Genomic DNA, 14,601 nt, shown 5'->3' on the forward strand with positions numbered 1-14,601 from the left:
TACTTTTGGATGTGATGTTATTGCATATTTTTACCTGGCATATTGGCAAGCTTTATGCTTATTTTTTTTTAAAAAAAATGTATGTTAAATGAAGTGTTAATTAGTGACTTTCTGTTAGTGTTGTGTTGCAGTGACATACTTATTATTTATCAATACAGTGGTACCTCTACTTATGAATTTAATGCGTTCTAAACGCACATTCGTGAGTCGAAAAAAATTGTAAGTCGAATCCCATAGGAATGCATTGGGAGAAAAAAAATCGTAAGTCGGAGCAACCCTATCTAAAAATTCGTAAGTAGAAAAAATCCTATCTAAACAGCATTCAAGATGGCGGACGGAGCTCCATTCGTAAATAGAAACATTCGTAAGTCGAGTCATTCGTAAGTAGAGGTACCACTGTATTACCACTGCATTTATTCTTTTTAAATGTGAAACACTTTGAGCACAGCTGTGTTTGTGGGAAATGTAGCATATCAGCAGACTGTGCCTACTATAATGGTTAACTCCAAGCATTAAAGACTGACAAATTTGAGCTGAATGATTCAGTAGTAGAGTTGATTATTATGCTCCAACTGCTATGACCTGAGGGAACAAGAAAAAAAAAGAGAGGGCCAGAGAAACTTCAAACAAACTCCCCAAACATTTTATGACTGACTAATCTTGGGTTGTGGAAAAAACAATATTACCTCACACATCTAGCATGGGTCTCTATGCAATACATCCCAGCTTTCCTTCACATGCAACAGAACAGGAACAGAAAGCCTGCAAAGTCATCCAGAGAGACTTTTCTTCTCTACAGCTTTGTCACAACCACAAAAAGACTCACATTGTTTGCCTTTACAAACATACATATATATATTTCGGGGTGGAAACTAACAAGTTATCCTGTGGATGTACTGCTATGTAAGTAAACTTTGTCAATAACCATGCCAAATTTTTGCAATGCAGAACAATCAGATGACTCCTTTTTTATATCAGCTAACACTTTACACAAGGAATCTATGTGAATTGTTCTTTAAAAAAAAAGATGTGCATGAAAGTGGAACTTGATGTATAACATTTGTTTTAGAATTATAGAAATCTAAGTGAATGGGATTTTGGTAATGCAAAGCCACTATTGTGAAATGTCTTCCCACCTACTCATGCCTTTGAATCTCATTTTCATGAGGAGAATTATCTTGAAGACATCTTTCCAACTTCAGAGAAATGAGGCAAAAATTGCACAAATTGTATATACAGAAAGCAGCATTTTTGTTAGCTGTATGTTTCAACAAGTTGAGTGGTTCTTTCAAAAAAACTCCTTCCTTTTTGTTTGTGTGTGTGTGCACGCACACACTCACTTGTGCGTGTGGTCAAGGGAGGTCCTATCTAGCAAGTTCAGTATCTAGCTATCCCAGCAGTTATACAGCCAGGCAGTGGCAGCAGTGGCTGGCTTTCTGCCTAACTGGCTTGCTCGAATTACAATCTGTACAGAACATTTTTCACTCTGCATACTTCCACCTGTACTGTGGACAAGGAACAAGGTAATAGGATGCACCTGCTTTTCCATTATTTGTTAAAATGTTTTAAAGCAGATCAGTGTTGCCTCCTCCCCTGGAAAAAAAATGTAAGCATTTTCGACCCCCCTCCCAATAAATAAATCAAAGGCAGAGATATCTCTCACCCATGTCATCCACTCAATGTAATTAAATGGATGAACCCAATTCATAAAACTGAATAAGAACACCACTGGGTATATTTAGCATTGCTTATCTAAAGCTAACAATACTTAGAAACATAGGACTATGTTGGACATTGTATGCCACTTTGATGGTCTCAAATAAGTAAGTAAGTAAGTAAGTAAGTAAGTAAGTAAGTAAGTAAGTAAGTAAGTCCCTCTAGTGAAATGTTGACAGTACTGACTAGCAGCTGTCTAAGATTTGAAGCAGGAATCATTTACGAGCCCTGCACCAGAGACTGAAGCTGGGAACTTTTGCATACAAAGCATGTGTTCTATAAGTGCACTATGGCTTCTTCCAAGTTACATCTCTATGATGAGCTGTAGGTCTTAAAAAGGGAAGGTTATGTTGCTGTACCTTGTCTCCTACAACCCCCTTCTTCCAAAATGATTTACCAGTGCCACTAAGCTTTTCACTCTCTAGCTCTCTTCACATAAATCCTTTGGTCCCTAGGTCCTGTGTGGTGTTTCTCTAGCGAACAATACCTTTCACACACATCAGAAAATCTGGGTTATTTCTGAACATGCTGTCAAGCATTTTCTTCCCTCAGAAGTTAAAATGTTCAAGACTATCACCGTACCTTCATTATTGCATTATAATATGTGATGGGATCTCTGCAGATGCAGAGATGCATTGTTTTCTGACTCAGTCTGGTAAATCTTTATAGACAATGGGATTTTAGCAGATTAAGAAATATGATGTGACAAGATACTGATTTATCTATTAATGTTGAATGTGATTTGATGCTGAATAATGTGTATCTATAAAGTTGTGAAATCTGAACTTTGCATATTATTACAGCTTTAAACAGCAACAACATATTATTGAGGATGAAGTGGGAGAACAGGACACATACATTTATCCTAGTAGGTTTTCCTGGAGACCCTCAATTGCAGATGTCACTATTTATGCTTTTCCTAATTATCTACACACTGACAATAATGGAGAATGTGGTGATCATTGCCTTAATCTGGATGAACATCAAGCTTCATAAGCCTATGTATCTCTTCTTGAGTAATCTTTCTTTCCTGGAGATCTGGTATGTCTCCGTCACAGTCCCCAAAATGCTTGCTGGCTTCGTGGCAGAGAAGAGGGAAATATCTTTCATAGGTTGCATGGCTCAGCTGTACTTCTTCCTGGCTTTGGCATGTACTGAGTGTGTCCTCTTAGCTGTTATGGCCTATGACCGTTATGTTGCCATCTGCAACCCATTGCGCTATCCAGCCATTATGAGTCAAGACCTCTGTATTCGTCTAGCAGCTGGATCCTGGTTGAGTGGCTTTTTTATCGCCATGGGGAAGGTCTTCTTCATCTCACGGCTGAGCTACTGTGGACCAAACACCATCAACCACTTCTTCTGTGATGTTTCTCCACTTCTCAACCTGGCCTGTACTGATATGTCTTTGGCTGAGCTCATTGACTTCCTGTTAGCCTTACTCATTCTCCTGGGCCCCCTTTCTGTGACAATTGCCTCTTACTTCTACATCATTTCTACTGTACTTCGCATCCCTTCAGCCAAAGGGAAGCAAAAGGCCTTCTCCACTTGTGCCTCACATCTTCTGGTAGTCACCATTTTCTATGCTGCCTCCCTTTTCATCTATGCCCGCCCAAAAGCACTCACTTCCTTTAACTCAAAGAAGCTGGTGTCCGTTGTCTACACAGTCCTCACACCGCTTCTCAATCCAGTCATCTACTGCATGAGAAATCGGGAATTCAAGGATGCCCTCAGCAAAACAGTTCATGGACCTTCTCGAGGTTAAGCATAAGGCCAAGAGCTAAGTAGGTAGACGTTTCTACATTGAGGCAGTTCCAAAAACTTATACAGTGGTACCTCCGGTTGCGACGGGATCCGTTCCGGAGGTCCGGCCGTATCCCAAAGTTTCCGCAACCGGAGGCGCTGCTTCTGCCCACACATGCAGTGCGTAGAGCACTTCTGCGGATGTGCAAGCGGCAAAACCAGGAAATATACTTCCAGGTTTGTCGCTTTCACAACCCGAAGTTTACGTTACCCAAGGGTAACGTAAGCCGAGGGTCTACTGTATTTCCAAATACTGATAATTAGTATTGTTTTTATTTATACCACCCTTAATCCGTGGATCTCATGGCAGTTCAAAACATAAGATTACAAAAAAAAACCCATAATAAAAATAAGAACAATAATAAACCAATATTTCTCCATTCCACAATGCATTTTAAAGGGCATCAGATGTTAAGGGAAGTTTTTAGTATTTAATGCTGTATTGTTTTAACACTCGATTGGGAGCCATCCAGAGGGGCTGGGGAATCTCAGTCAGATGGGCGGGGTACAAATAATAATATATTATTATTATTATTATTATTATTATTATTATTATTATTATTCAGCTGAAAGCTTTGTTGAAGAGGATTGTTTTTAAATAAGCTAGGACTATATGGCTTCTTTTCCCCTGGATGTCGGGAGTGACACTAACCTTGCCCACCAATCCCTGGAATCTTACATCTAAATGTTTAGTAAGCATTAACATGGTGGGGGGGGAGTTAAACAAATGCTTTTGGTATCATATGTGGGGGGGGGAGGTTGTTCAAAACTGGTGTGAGAAATTCTTGGAGCTGCAATATATGCATTTTATTTGAGAAGAACATGAGATGAACATATTTGAGATGAGATCCAATATAATAATTCCATATAGTTCCAAGCTAGGATATGCAGAAATCGGCAACAACACTAAGAAAGTTTTTGGATATGCAGCTCTATTTCAAACCAAGTGTTTTGAGGTCTAATATCTTAAGCTGCATGCTTAAGACATTTTCCAGTATCTGCTATCCTGCCACCCATTACATATGTTTGCATCATTCTCTCCCTCCTTCATTTTGTTTTTCCATAAGTATGTTTTAGTAATGGGAAGTACCTTATCCTGCTCTAGGCTGTATTCAGGCCTGCACTTTATAATTAAGCAGGTTCTTCCATAAAGGAGAGAATGGGTTGCAGAAGGGTTAACAAGACAACTCAGGGGTGGGAGCGGTGGGTCAGTTTGGATGGTCACATGTGTGATTGGTGGGTGTGCTTTTGCTGGGGAAATTTGCTTGTAGCAAGTGATTGATTGACAGCCTTACCCTATATATGCCTAGAGAGCAGCTTCAGTTTCACTTTTGCTGCTCCCAATGAATCTCCCACCTGCCCTCCTCTAATTTTAGGTGCCTTTGCATTGACCTTGCTGCGCCTGTCATGGGGTTGCCCTTTTTGGATCAGGGGCCTGGTAGGAATTTTGCCACTTGGCCGATTGGCTGGTGCCAGGTGGTTCTTGCCTACTACGCTGCAATAAGTCACAACTTGTAAGGTTGGCGGTTAGGCATTGGTTCCAATTGGAGGGTTGAGGGGTACGGATTTGGTTGGGCCTGCCCGTCATGGTTGCTGCTGCCTTTAGGGGTATTCCTTTAAAGGAATCCTGGGGCTATACATGTAGTCCGCGTATCCCCGCCAGGGGCCAGGGCCAGGCATGAGCCTCGGGGAGCATCTGAGGGATGAGGTCAAGGGCGTGGCCCCCTGCCCCGATCTCTACTGGTAAGGGTGCTTACCTACTGGCTCCCCTACTAGGCTAGTGGGAGTCAGATCTGTCCCAGGCGGGGGACAGATGGCAAGAAGCAATGCCTAAGCAACCACTCACATTCAGTTGTATTTAAATAAAGTTGTGGCCAAATTAATGTCAAAAACCCTAAACTTAAAATATTGTGTGAGGTGTGAGTTATTGGGGGGATGTGTTGGTACCTCGGCACGCAAAAGCTATTTTCTTAAAGGTTTGGCTGGGGAGGGGGAATTCTTTGCTTATTCAAGCGTCAAGCTGGTGTACATGTTTCTTCCCCTCTGCATTTTACTTTCACAACAATCATATGTGTTAAGTTTGTCTGAGAGCCTGGTTCTGTGAGCTTCATGACTAAGTAGGGATTTGGACCCTTTTCTTCCAGGTCCTAGTCCAACACTCTAACCACCACACCACATATCATCAGGAATTTTATATGTCAGTTGTAAGTCCCTGCTATGCTGAACGCTGCCTGGCCACCCCCCTCCTCCTTCAATTATCTTCCCCTGATACTGGCTAAATCAGATCCATAGGTCTGGGAGGACTAAAAGACTCTCCCAGGCCTCCTTCATCCCTGCTTTCATGAATGATAGCATCCTAGGAGCAAGGGGCATTGTAAGTGCATTTTCTAGAACAGGCACCCCCAAACTCAGCCCTCCAGATGTTTTGGGACTACAACTCCCATCACCCCTAGCTAACAGAACCAGTTAGTGGTCAGGGATGATGGGCAATGTAGTCCCAAAACATCTGGAGGGCTGAGTTTGGGGGTGCCTGTTATAGAAGATGAAAACATTTCCCAGAGTCACTGGGATGCTTTTGTGGCAAGTAGGAGGATGTCCTCTCAACTTTCCTTCGGGTGTCCCCAAGTGAGACAGATGCCGTCAACATAGGAGAACGCTTTATAAATAGAGTTTAGAGATGAAGGTGTTAGGAAAGGGCTGTGACTCAGTGGTAGAGCATCTGCAGATCCCAGGTTCGATCTCCAGGGCAGCAGATGGTGACAGAGGAGGGGGCTTTTACAACTGTGGCACCCGTTGAGAGGTTTGGGTTAGTAGTTTGTTCCAAGTTTTCTTTAGGAGTTTGTTCCAAGTGCAGCAGCTCAAGGGAAGGAGAAAGGAAAAGGCTGCCAAAGGAACATAATAGAAACCTTCCTATTGCTGTTTTGTCGACAGATCTCTGAAAGACTCAGCAATTGTGTGATTCTCAGCCCAGCCTGGCTATATCAGTTTCTGCATTGATCTCCTCTGCCCTTTTGCATTTGTGACCATCATCACTACTCATCACGAGCAGCAGTGCCCGTATATCAGTGATGAAATAATTTCTCTTTTTTATTATATTTTTCTTTTCAATTTTCTTGTAACTTTTTGTCTGAACAAGTTTTTGGGAAGCTAGAAATTCTTTCCATAGTTTCTTCATCTCTCCTGTGTAAGTAAACCTCAAAATTAGCATCTGCAAGTATTTGCAATGTATTCATTCTTTCACATGTGCAGTTTTATGATTTGTAAATGGTAATTAAAGAGGCACTTCTCATTTTCTATGCATGACAAACAATATTTGGTTTTGAAGTAATGCACTGTTGTTGTTTTGTTTGCAGTTCTGTTCCTATTATTTATATTTTAAAATAACGGTTTTGTGTGCTAGTATCATTTAGGACAGCTTTCTGAGATCAGTAGTTTTCACCAACGGAACAGAACTAGGTGTACTTATTAGTCCAAGAGTGAATATATAAAACCATTCACCAAGTGGTAAATTTACTAAGAAAAAAGAAGATGAGTTAATTTTTGGAAGCAGTTTGTTTGTTTGCTTAAATGCAGTTGTTTCAAGATTATATTTAAAAGAATTTCAATTTGACTTTGGTGAGGTTAAATCAGTAAATGCAGCTGAATTAACTTTTGGTAGCATAGACTTTTTTGTTGTTGCTAGATATTATCTTTTTTAATAACTCAGTTTTAAAATGTTGTTCAGAAGGTCTTATATTTAGCTGTGAGGCTGTTTGAGATCAGATGTAAGTTCTCTTGAGTTTGGTGTGACTTATGTTTGGTGGCAAATTTATGATGGCAAAAGACAGGGGCACAACTTAATAGGCAGTTAGTTACTTACTTAGTTAGTTAGTTAGTTAGTTAATTTATTGTTACGGTTCTCGACCAACATGTATTGAAGGGTAGTTATAAGAAGTGGGGTTAAAATGCCCCAAAGGTATGGTTTGTCACCATTCTGAATGAAGTGCAATGACCATTAACAGCACCAAAGGGAAATCCTGGTACTACTGAAAATGTCTAATTTGGGGTTGCATTAATGCATTGGCTTCCTGTCCCACTATGTGTTCATTTTCTTAACCATGCCAAAATGATTGTGTTGTTTCCAGTTGCTGTTGCTGTGAATGAGTATATATATTTTTTTCTTTTACAGTTATAAAATTTTACCTACATGCTTATGAACATGAATTTATGAATCTGTTTTGGTAAACAACATGATAGCGAGACTCATTAAAAACTTAAGTCATCAATTATGCATTAAGAGTTGCATCCAACACCATCTTATGTGTATCTAATTTGAAATAAGTCTACATTTAATGTAGGATGACCAATTATGCATTGCCAAAAAGAAGACTTCCCATTCACAAAAAAGCGGATGAAATATTTGCATAATTTTTTCATATGACACTTTATATGCATAGACACACATTTAGAAATAATTTACAAACATTTAAATAGAAATGCAATACATCTCAATATAGAGGGGAAGAAACCAGGTGATTTCTGTGCTGGGTTAGACTGTTGACCAGGTGCTACTAACTTTTGATGGGTATCTTCAAGGTTCCTGCTCTCCCTTTTTCTGGTTCCTTATCTTTAATCTAGGCTGGACAACTCTCAAGCACAGGACAATGTCCTCTGACAGTCCTTCAAAATCTATCCACCGTAGACAGTGCTGGCCCTGCCATGAGGCATTTGAGGCTACTGCTTCAGGTGGCAGAAGCCCCCCAGGTGGCATGCCTGTAGGTGATCCATCTGCTCCACCTCCTTTTCAAGTGGCAGAGAAGCACTGCCACCATTGGCACTACTTGGGGGCAATATCTCACTGAAAATTGGCCCCGATGGCAAGCAGAGGATGGGGCAGGACACACAACTGCAGCAAAGCAGGTGGTGGCAGGAGAAGTTGGGTGGGGGCAGGGGCAGCAGGGCAGAGTGGAACTTCCCATTTTGCCTCAAGCGGTGACACTGCCCTGGGCTGTAGAGTGGGCCACCTGGCTATGGTAGCTTGATGAGTAAGCTTTGCTACTTATAAGGTGTGTTTGGATTACAGCCTAAATTAGTTGAATTTAATTCCCACTGATACCAATGGGGCTTTACTTAGTATTGGCTTTCATGTTGATTTGAATGGGATTTAGACTGGATGCAACCCTGTGAAATATGTTTTCCTGAATAAAGAAATCATAAAGCTCTCTATGCAACAACAATAGGTATAGATAGAAAGTTGAAGTGATGTTAATCTATTTTAGTATTTTAACTTTTGTTTGCATTAGAGTTCTTGACTATTGTTTTCTCATTTTGTTAACTGTTTACAGGTCCTTTACAATCAATTGGTGAATAAATTTTAGGAAATAAATAAATTACAATAAATTTGCAGTGAAAGGGCACTCAATATCATTTGCTTTTGAACAAGTCATGTGTATTAATCTTCTTTCTGTATCTCTCCGCCTCTCATCTATGATACCAGCAAGCATTTGAGATGCAACTGGCAAACTGGACACAAGTGAATGAATTCATCCTGGTTGGTTTTCCTGGAGATCTGAGGCTGCAGCTCTTATTATTTACTGCTTTTCTAGTTGCCTACACATTGACAATAATGGAGAATATGGTGATCATTGCCTTAATCTGGATGAACATCAAGCTTCATAAGCCTATGTATCTCTTCCTGAGTAATCTTTCTTTCCTGGAGATCTGGTATGTCTCCGTCACGGTCCCCAAAATGCTTGCTGGCTTTGTGGCAGAAAAGAGGGAAATCTCTTTCACAGGTTGCATGGCTCAGCTGTACTTCTTCCTGGCTTTGGCATGCACTGAGTGTGTCCTTCTAACTGTTATGGCTTATGACCGCTATGTTGCCATCTGCAACCCATTGCGCTATCCAGCTATTATGAGTCAAAACCTATGCATTCGTCTAGCAGCTGGATCCTGGTTGAGTGGCATTTTCATTGCCATGGGGAAGATCTTCTTCATCTCACGCCTGAGGTACTGCGGACCAAACGTTATCAATCACTTCTTCTGTGATGTTTCCCCACTTCTTAACTTGGCCTGCACTGATATGTCATTGGCTGAGCTCATTGATTTCCTTCTTGCCTTACTCATTCTCATTGGCCCGCTCTCTGTAACAATCACCTCTTACATCTGCATCATCTCCACAATTCTCCGCATCCCTTCAGCCAAAGGGAAGCACAAAGCCTTTTCCACCTGTGCTTCACACCTTCTGGTAGTCACAATTTTCTATTCTGCCACCATTTTCATCTACGCCCGGCCAAGAGCCCTCACCTCCTTTCATGCCAACAAGCTGGTGTCTGTGGTCTACACTGTCCTCACGCCACTTCTCAATCCAGTCATCTACTGCCTGAGGAATCAGGAATTCAAAAATGCCTTCAGAAAATCACTGCATGGACCTTCATCAATGAGAATGGGCTAATGTCTACATTTCAGTGCATCTGAAGGGCATATATTTACTTGCACCACACTTCAAATGAGGACTTCAGTAATAATAATAATAATAATAATAATAATAATAATAATAATAATAATTTATTTATACCCCGCCCATTTGGCTGGGTTTCCCCAGCCACTCTGGGCGGCTTGCAACAGAAAAATGAAATAAAATAATCTATTAAACATTAAAAACCTCCCTAAACAGGGCTGCCTTCAGATGTCTTCTAAAAGTCTGGTAGCTGTTTTTCTCTTTGACATCTGATGGGAGGGCATTCCACAGGGCAGGCGCCACCACCAAGAAGGCCCTCTGCCTGGTTCCCTGCAACTTGGCTTCTCACAACGAGGGAACCGCCAGAAGGCCCTCAGTGCTGGACCTCAGTGTCCGGGCAGAACGATGGGGGTGGAGACGCTCCTTCAGGTATACTGGACCGAGGCCGTTTAGAGCTTTAAAGGTCAGCACCAACACTTTGAACTGTGCTCGAGAACGTACTGGGAGCCAATGTAGATCTTTCAAGACTGGTGTTATGTGGTCTCAGCGTCCGCTCCCAGTCACCAGTCTAGCTGCCGCATTCTAGATTAGTTGTAGTTTCCGGGTCACCTTCAAAGGTAGCCCCACGTAGAGCACATTGCAGTAGTCCAAGCGGAAGATAACTAGAGCATGCACCACTCTGGTGAGACAGTCTGCAGGCAGATAGGGTCTCAGCCTGCGTACCAGATGGAGCTGATAGACAGCTGCCCTGGACACAGAATTGACCTGCGCCTCCATGGACAGCTGTGAGTCCAAAATGACTCTCAGGGTTATATTTATAAAAATATAACAAGGAAGACATGCCCCAAACCAAACAGCAGTGTGGGCAAGGATAACCTGTGCTGGCAGGCAGAAAGTCATGTGCCTTTGGCACTTCACATCTGTGCAGAACTGGCAATATTTAAAGTGTCACATATAGTCATTCAGCGCTTGTAAGAAATTTATCTTTAGGTATAACAGCAACCAAACATTGAAACTCTGTATCTACTGACATCAAGCAGCCCCTTCCAATGTATTATTTTCCATGGTGCCTAAAAACATTTTTGTTTTGGCAAAGCCTACCATGTAGAATCTAGGTGTTTTAATCTGCCTTTAGTTTATGGTTGATTTAAAATATTTTTTAGATTTAATACTTGAATACCTTCCCCTGGTGGTTGTCAGTAGTCCAGTGCCTTTGGAAAGATTAGCCAGAGCACACAGGGTGACTTTTGTTTACGGCTGCATAAATTAAAGGACTACCGTGGTACCTTTAGTTACAAACTTAATTCGTTCCGGAGGTCCATTCTTAACTTGAAACTGTTCTCAACCATAGGCATGCTTTCGCTAATGGGACCTCTTGCTGCTTCTTCTGCTGCTGCTGCTGCGCCGGCGGCGGCGGCGGCACACGATTTCCATTCTCATCCTGGGGCAAAGTTCTCAACTCGAGGTAACTCTTCCAGGTTAGCGGAGTTTGTAACATGAAGCATTTGTAACCTGAGGCATTTGTAACTCGAGGTACCACTGTAATGGCATACTTTTCTCCAGGGGTCCCCAAACTAAGGCCCGGGGGCCGGATGCTGCCCAATCGCCTTCTAAATCCTGCCCACGGATGGTCCGGGAATCAGCATGTTTTTACATGAGTAGAATGTGTTCTTTTATTTAAAATGCATCTCTGGGTTATTTGTGGGGCATAGGAATTCATTCATTATTTTTTTAAAAAAAATATAGTCATGGCCCCCCACAAGGTCTGAGGGACAGTGGCCCACGGACGGTCCGGGAATCAGCAAGTTTTTACATGAGTAGAATGTGTCCTTTTATCGAAAATGCATCTCTGGGTTATTTGTGGGGCATAGGAATTCATTCATTATTATTATTTTTTCAAAATATAGTCCGGCCCCTCACAAGGTCTGTGGGACAGTGGATTGGCCCCCTGCTGAAAAAGTTTGCTGACCCCTGCTTTTCTTTGTTTGTTTCAGAACAAACACTGAAAATGTGTGGACCTGTAGGCTCCCAAATGGTCCAGGCTCCTTTGGCTCTCCTTTGCTTACTACACTGTTCATTTCTCTGAAATCCTAATGATCTAGGCTATTGGCAGGAGAGGAAGAGAGAGATTCTTTGAATAATTGACTGTTATTGAACATATCCCAAAGGTTAACTAATGCTTGGAGATATAGATTAGGTCTCCTGTGTGTGTGAAGTGACTCTTGAAATAGCAGCATCAAACAATGTAAAGCTATTTCTCAGGCTGTACAGTTTCCCGTCTTATTTTTTTTTTTGTGGGATGACATGATGCAGGAAATTTTAGGCACAAGGATAGATGAGATAGGAAGGGCAAAGATGTAGATGGTTAAGTTATGAATTGCCTCTTGAAAATTGTATTCCTTTTAATGAAAGGATTCAGTATCATTGTTTCATTTGGCAATAATCTACACTAGTTCGCCATTTTCATAGGATTTCGTTCTACCAACCAGCCTCAATAGTATTGATGCCTCCTGGATAACTGACAGCTTGTGTGAGCCCTGTGGATTACCCTTCATTAAGGTGAATACATAGGTTATTGATGAATTTACCATATATTCTTCTATTATTATTATAATTATTATTATAATTATTATTATTATCTGTGTGTCTATCTAATAAATCCTTAGATGTGGATTGGTAGATACTGTATTTCTGCATTAATGTGCACACGTTAATACAATATATTGAAGCATATATATATATATATATATATATATATAAGATATTTGGAGCACCTTTCCTACACTGAAAGGATAAGCTTTGTTTTGCTGACAAATATAAATATGGGGAGGTTGATAGAAATTTAGAAAACTACAGGTTACATCCAATGCTAGTCCTACTCAGAGTAGATTTATTGATGCTGATGTACATGACTAACTATGATTCATCCATTTCAGTTACTTTACTGTGTGCATAACTTTGTTAGACTTTGTTAGACACAACCTATGGATGAGTGTGGACAGAGTAAGTATGGATACATTCAACTTCCTGTAATACATAATGAACTTAGAGTAGTCACTGCCACTGAACATGAGTCTGGGAACCACTTTTACATTAGATGGCTTTAAAGTGAGGTGGTTTAGTTCTAGTGATAGTCAACAGCTATAGTATGTGTCATAAGCAATGATTCTTTTATTATTTATTTATTTTACTAGGTTTACATAACAAAAGCATAATTTCATTCCACGTATCTTTACAATTTGTCTTTTTTACCCTTTCCCCCCAGTCCCCCCTCCCCCCCCCCCGATCGGGACTTCCTTCTTCATATCTTTAACCATGTACACAGTCTATTCATTCGTGCTTGTATATTCAGGTTGGCTTCTCCCCTTTCTACCCAATTCCTATAAAATGCCCACTTGTTTGTGATTTTTTTTTTGCATTTATTTTTCCATCTATCCTCTGTGCAAATATTTCTAATTGTACATATTCAAAAACATAATTGTTCCATTTTTCCATATTCCATTTAGCTTTTTCTTTCCATCCTAGAGCAATAACTGCCATTTCAGCTAAAATCATGATCTTATACAACTCTTGATTGTTACTTTTTACTTCATTATTTCCCAATATTACCAAAAATAGCAAGTCCCTATTAATTTTTATGTTTATTTGGAATAGTCCAGAAATTACCCTTATGATCCTCTGCCAATATTCCTCATAAGCAATGATTCATTAGTGTTTACTTCTGAATAATGAATGCTAAAGACAGACAATGAGAGTGTGAATTGGTACCTTCGTGATCTGCTGACTGGATCCCCAGTAGTACTGTTAAAATACTTTTATATTCAAAGTGTTGTCACTGATTGTCTTTCTCCATGCAGACATGTTCTAACAAATGATTTTGAAGTTCATAATTAAACAAAAACAAAAACATTTAGGTTTGTTTCTAACTACGGCTACTATCCTAACTCCACTTTGCAAGCCCACTGAATTCAATAGGACTTGCTTCTGAGAAGGTATGATTGGGATGGAACTGTAAGCAATATTCACAGTAAGCTAAATGAAATCAATGGAGTGAATTTAGTCATGTTTACTGTTGTCAATGCATCTATTTTGAATGTGACTTATCAGTGAGGTACAATCTTTGGTGATACCAGGACTTTATTTTCAGCCAGAACTCACCAGAACTCAGTTCTGGCACCTCTCAAGTGGGCACCATTGCCATTCTAAAAGAATGAGAGAGGTGTTCATGGCAAGTCCCAGAACCCCTTTTTCCAGAAAAAAATACCACTGGGTGATACTGCCTAAGGAGGTGGTTGTATAAAACAGGGATGTCCAACTTCCCATGGGGGGGGGGAGTTCAGAGTTGTCAAGCTTTATTTAGGGGACAGGTCAAAGTTGTCGAGCTTTTCTTAGGGGGGTAGGTCAAAGTTGTTGTCAAGCTTTTTAGAGGGGGGTTCCCAAATTTCTGGAGCTTTTTAAAAAAACATTAAGGGTGCAGAAATCGCTCACCAACAACTCAACTGCTAACAAACGAACACAACACTACAGCAGACAACAAAGGAATGCCCACTAAACGCAACACAGGGAAAGAATGAGAGGGGAGGGGGTGGAGACATGATTCAAAACAACGCAAGTGATAAGGACCCTGTGAGCGATCGCGATTGGCC

General features: G+C 40.8%; 2 protein-coding genes across 2 annotated transcripts; both read left to right on the plus strand.

Annotated features, from left to right (window-relative positions):
- The first annotated feature begins 2,548 nt into the window (after positions 1–2,548).
- Positions 2,549–3,478, plus strand: LOC118077895 (olfactory receptor 226-like). Its single transcript, XM_035101619.2, has one exon. The coding sequence runs from the start codon at positions 2,549–2,551 to the stop codon at positions 3,476–3,478; it is 930 nt and encodes a 309-aa protein (XP_034957510.2).
- A 3,302-nt stretch (positions 3,479–6,780) lies between these two features.
- Positions 6,781–9,949, plus strand: LOC118077921 (olfactory receptor 226-like). The gene is made up of 2 exons (XM_035101643.2): positions 6,781–6,795; positions 9,005–9,949. Exons 1-2 carry the CDS (start codon positions 6,781–6,783, stop codon positions 9,947–9,949), a joined length of 960 nt encoding a protein of 319 aa, XP_034957534.2.
- Positions 9,950–14,601: the final 4,652 nt, after the last annotated feature.

The sequence above is a fragment of the Zootoca vivipara genome, chromosome 13, assembly GCF_963506605.1.
Source record: "Zootoca vivipara chromosome 13, rZooViv1.1, whole genome shotgun sequence".
In the NCBI taxonomy this organism is placed as follows: domain Eukaryota; kingdom Metazoa; phylum Chordata; class Lepidosauria; order Squamata; family Lacertidae; genus Zootoca; species Zootoca vivipara.

Excerpts from the sequence above, each read along its gene's own strand:
- LOC118077895 (XM_035101619.2), top strand. The coding sequence starts at position 2,549 with ATGAAGTGGGAGAACAGGACACATACATTTATCCTAGTAGGTTTTCCT.